Source organism: Mastomys coucha, unplaced genomic scaffold (assembly GCF_008632895.1).
Source record: "Mastomys coucha isolate ucsf_1 unplaced genomic scaffold, UCSF_Mcou_1 pScaffold14, whole genome shotgun sequence".
NCBI lineage: Eukaryota > Metazoa > Chordata > Mammalia > Rodentia > Muridae > Mastomys > Mastomys coucha.
The window spans coordinates 42,140,720-42,144,437 of record NW_022196896.1 but is presented as its reverse complement, the minus strand read 5'-3'; the positions used below and the strand labels follow the sequence as shown (position 1 = coordinate 42,144,437).

The 3,718-nt window shown below is 47.1% G+C and overlaps 1 protein-coding gene and 1 long non-coding RNA gene across 16 annotated transcripts in view; one reads left to right on the top strand and one right to left on the bottom strand.

Annotated features, from left to right (window-relative positions):
- The window catches only part of Ncoa2 (nuclear receptor coactivator 2), a 249,034-nt gene that overhangs the window by 227,825 nt on the left and 17,491 nt on the right, over positions 1 to 3,718 (top strand). For 12 of the 14 annotated variants that reach the window (XM_031366898.1, XM_031366885.1, XM_031366894.1 and 9 more), the window contains one exon: positions 2,244 to 2,424. In XM_031366898.1, the coding sequence (XP_031222758.1) occupies positions 2,244 to 2,424 (181 nt within the window). The remainder of the gene's footprint in view (positions 1 to 2,243; positions 2,425 to 3,718) is intronic. The other 2 variants (XM_031366899.1, XM_031366897.1) reach the window with 1 other exon arrangement.
- LOC116088184 overlaps positions 2,092 to 3,718 on the bottom strand; it is a 4,861-nt gene continuing 3,234 nt past the window's right edge. For both annotated transcript variants that reach the window (XR_004117808.1, XR_004117809.1), the window contains exon 2: positions 2,092 to 2,578. This is a non-coding gene — a long non-coding RNA (uncharacterized LOC116088184). The remainder of the gene's footprint in view (positions 2,579 to 3,718) is intronic.

Here is a 3,718-nt window from a genome sequence, read left to right as displayed (position 1 = left end):
TTTTTTGTTTTATTTTTTGTTTTTTGTTTTTGTGAGACAGAGTTTCTCTTTATAGCCCTGGCTGTCCTGGAACTCACTCTGTAGACCAGGCTGGCCGAAACTCAGAAATCTACCTGCCTCCGCCTCCTGAGTGCTGGAATTAAAGGCGTGTGCCACCACTGCCCGGCTTTTTTTTGGGGGGGGGGGTGCTCTTATTAGCTTGCTCTGTGGTTTGCTCAACCCGCTTTCATCTAGAATCCTGGACCACATCCACATAGCTGGGCCCTCCCTCCCACATCAGTCACCAAGAAAATGCTCTACAGGCTTGCCGACAGCTGGATATTACTGAGGCATTTTCTCAGTTAAGGTTCCCTCTTCTCTGATGACTGTGTCAAGTTGACAGTTGTCCAACACAGAGGCAACACTTCACGGTCTAAGTAACTCCCCAGGCCTGAGGATCAACGACATTGACTTTTGACTACCAGAATTTTCTGAGCCTCGTTGTTGGGTACTCACACCCCACTGTGACATGCGGTCGTCTGCTTTTCTTCCTCACATTGCCATTTCTCTTCGACTGTCTATTCAGTTCCTAAATTACATCAGGAGAGGAGAGAGCTGGTAACATTTTTGTTTTGAAGATTAATTTAGGGAGTGGGGACTATGGAGAAAAAAGAAGTAGATGGTTCATGCTGAACATGTCCAGTGCAAGCAAGCTATTCTTCCACAGGCCTCTTATCTTACTAGGGGCAGGAGGAGGCAAGCACAGAGATACATACACCACATCCAGCCTGTCACAGTGTGGCCTCCCACCAGCTCACTGTAGATCACAGCAGTAGGATGTGACATGTCAGCAAGTGAGATGAGGCATCAAGGGATACTCACTGAGTGATTTCCTCTTAAACATAGGACCAGATGGGAGTATAGACTGCATATTGATTCATTCTGCTGTCACTGTTTGAAATTAATTGTTGGTTTAGGTGTTTAGCAGAACACCATGTTACAGTTCTAAGTCAGTAACATATTAGACTGCCTAAGAAAACACAGCAGACTGAACTGGGCCAAGGCCAGACAACTCTGTCCCTTAATAAATTTATTCCCACTTGTTGAAGAATGAGTTTTCTGGGATGTGAGCATGTCTTGCCTAGCACATATGATTCCCTGGGTTCAATTCCCTGGGTACCACACACAATAAAAAGTAAGTTAGCTTCTCTGTAAAGCTGTGTTCTCCGCTGTATCACAGAGTAGGTCTACAATACAAAACTGACTTTGGTGAAATACTGGTATTATTTTCTCTCTCAGGTTTGCAGTGACTAGAAGATCCACTAATTTGTTTGGTAACTTAATTATAATGTTAGATACCATAGAAATGGCAGTTTAGTGTCAAGATCAAATATTGCCTTTATAGCAATTACAATTAGAAGGTTCGGCCGGGTGTGGTGGCGCACACCGGTAGGATTTGCTGAAGGAGGCAGGAGGATCATGAGTTTGAGGCCAGCCTGGGCTACACATTTGCTGGGCGGTGGTGGCACATGCCTTTAATCCCAGCACTTGGGAGGCAGAGGCAGGCGGATTTCTGAGTTCGAGGCCAGCCTGATCTACAGAGTTCCAGGACAGCCAGGGCTACACAGAGAAACCCTGTCTCGGGGGGAAAAAAAAAAAAAGAAGGTTCGTGATTCCCTTCCCTTGGCACCTAACTCATGAGGGCTAACAGGTAAACTTCTTCAGAGTTTTAGTAAATGCTTGCAAATTCTGGTTCTGTATGAATACAAAGTTTCCTAGTAGCTCAGCCAAGGTCACAAGCCTAGATTGTATTCAAGTGTGCGAGTCTGCTGCTCTCTCCTTTGCACACCATAGTCTCCCTGAAAAAACTGCACGAGTCTCTGCATTCTGCCTTCATCCTGCCGGTGCACAGCAGCCAGCCGGTGCACAGCAGCCAGTGCACAGCAGATATACATGCACAGACCAGTGTAGGTCTATGAAGTTAGGTAGGTGAGCCCAGAACACACGCACGTCAAAGCAGCTTTTATGGCAGTGCCTTTCCCACTTTGCACAGATGTGGGTACCTGGCCCAGCTAACCCCGTGTACTGTATGGGGGGATGTAGAAACATAACTGGTTTAACTGGCCTTTATTAACACTAAATAAAGTGGATTTTTCAAGTGCATATTTTCAAAAGTCTTCATTCTGTTCAGTGCTTGGCTGGAGAAAGAGTTTGTTGAAGAGACCCTAGAAGTCAGCTGGCATTTCTACCAGCCCATGGTGAAGTTTGTCTCTTTACAGGCAGCCCTTCGGCAGCTCCCCTGATGACCTGCTGTGTCCACATCCTGCAGCAGAGTCACCAAGCGATGAGGGTGCTCTTCTAGACCAGCTGTATCTGGCCTTGCGGAACTTCGATGGCCTCGAGGAGATTGATAGAGCTCTGGGGATACCAGAACTGGTCAGCCAGGTAGGCCAGAGCATCGCATTGGACAGGCACTGCCAAAGGTCCCTGTTCCTACAGGCTGCTCTGAGATGCTTCTCACCTCCCTGTGCGCAGGCCTCCCTGCTCCTCCTCTTTTCTCTTCTACTTTAACATGAACTGTTGCCCACGAAGCGAACGCCTGGAAAGGACCATTGCATAAGACAAGTTAGAGCAGAAAGACAGAAGCCCAGAGCCCTTGTCCACACTTGCTGAAAGGCCAGCTTAAGAAAAACAGAGAAATCACAGGGTCACTGCTTCCTGGCGGCCTTGGTCCCCCCGCTGGGATGAGGGACAGTGTGAGCACAGGGCTCAGTCCTGCCATGCCTGTGCACTGAGAAAGGACTGGTTCACACATAGGTAGCAGAAGCATCTTAAGTGGGACTTCCCACCTTCTGTAGGTGTCGCCCATAACAATTTTGATGTCAACCACCCTAGTGAATCTAGTTCTCTTTGTGCTTCCCAGTTAGTTCATTTGGAAGAGGAATGGACTTGGTCTTTCTTTGATTTGAGAAGGCCTGAGGTTGTGATAATAGCCTCATGTGCCCTCAGTGTCTGAAGCTGCCCCTGCAGCTGCCGCCCTGTGGAACAGTGCAGCAGCCTCCTGCTCCTCCTGCCCGTCCAGTGCCAGGCGCTCTCTTTGTCACAAGCATCTCCCAAGGCCAGGCTGCCTGGCCCTGCAGCATGTCACTGTGAGGATAGTGGCACAATCATTGAAGACTCTGGAACCTTAAAAGCAGTCATAATTCCCAGAGTTTAGCAGACACAGGTGGGAGTGTAGACTTGCTGATTCATATTGAAAGCAGCAGAATGGAAAGAAATGACTGGGGTTATGCGGTACACCCTGAAGGAAAGCCAGAAAGGAAATGGGGTACCTATTTCCTGTGTAACTGGTCGGTTTTGCCTTTATCGTCAGCTAGAATTCAGCTTTTCTGTGATTATCCTTGAGTTTATGCAGGCGACATTCTTAAATGTCCTTGAGTTCCTCAGTAACTTGTAACACTTTGGGGGACTTTAGATGGGAGTTTATTTTTTAAGAGATTAGATTTTTAAGAGACTTAAGAGATCTCAGAGCAGCCTAGGCTCAAATTTGTGGCAGTTGACCTGGCATCTAAAATATTGAAATGCTTTTTAAAAATTAAAACAAGTGTTACATCATTTGAATGCTCTGTAACATCGCCTCAGGTCAGTCACCGTGTCATTTAAGCTGAACTATAGACGGCATTCTTAGGGGCAGCGGTGGAAATGTGGTGTGTTTGTGTACTGTATATTAGCCAGAGTT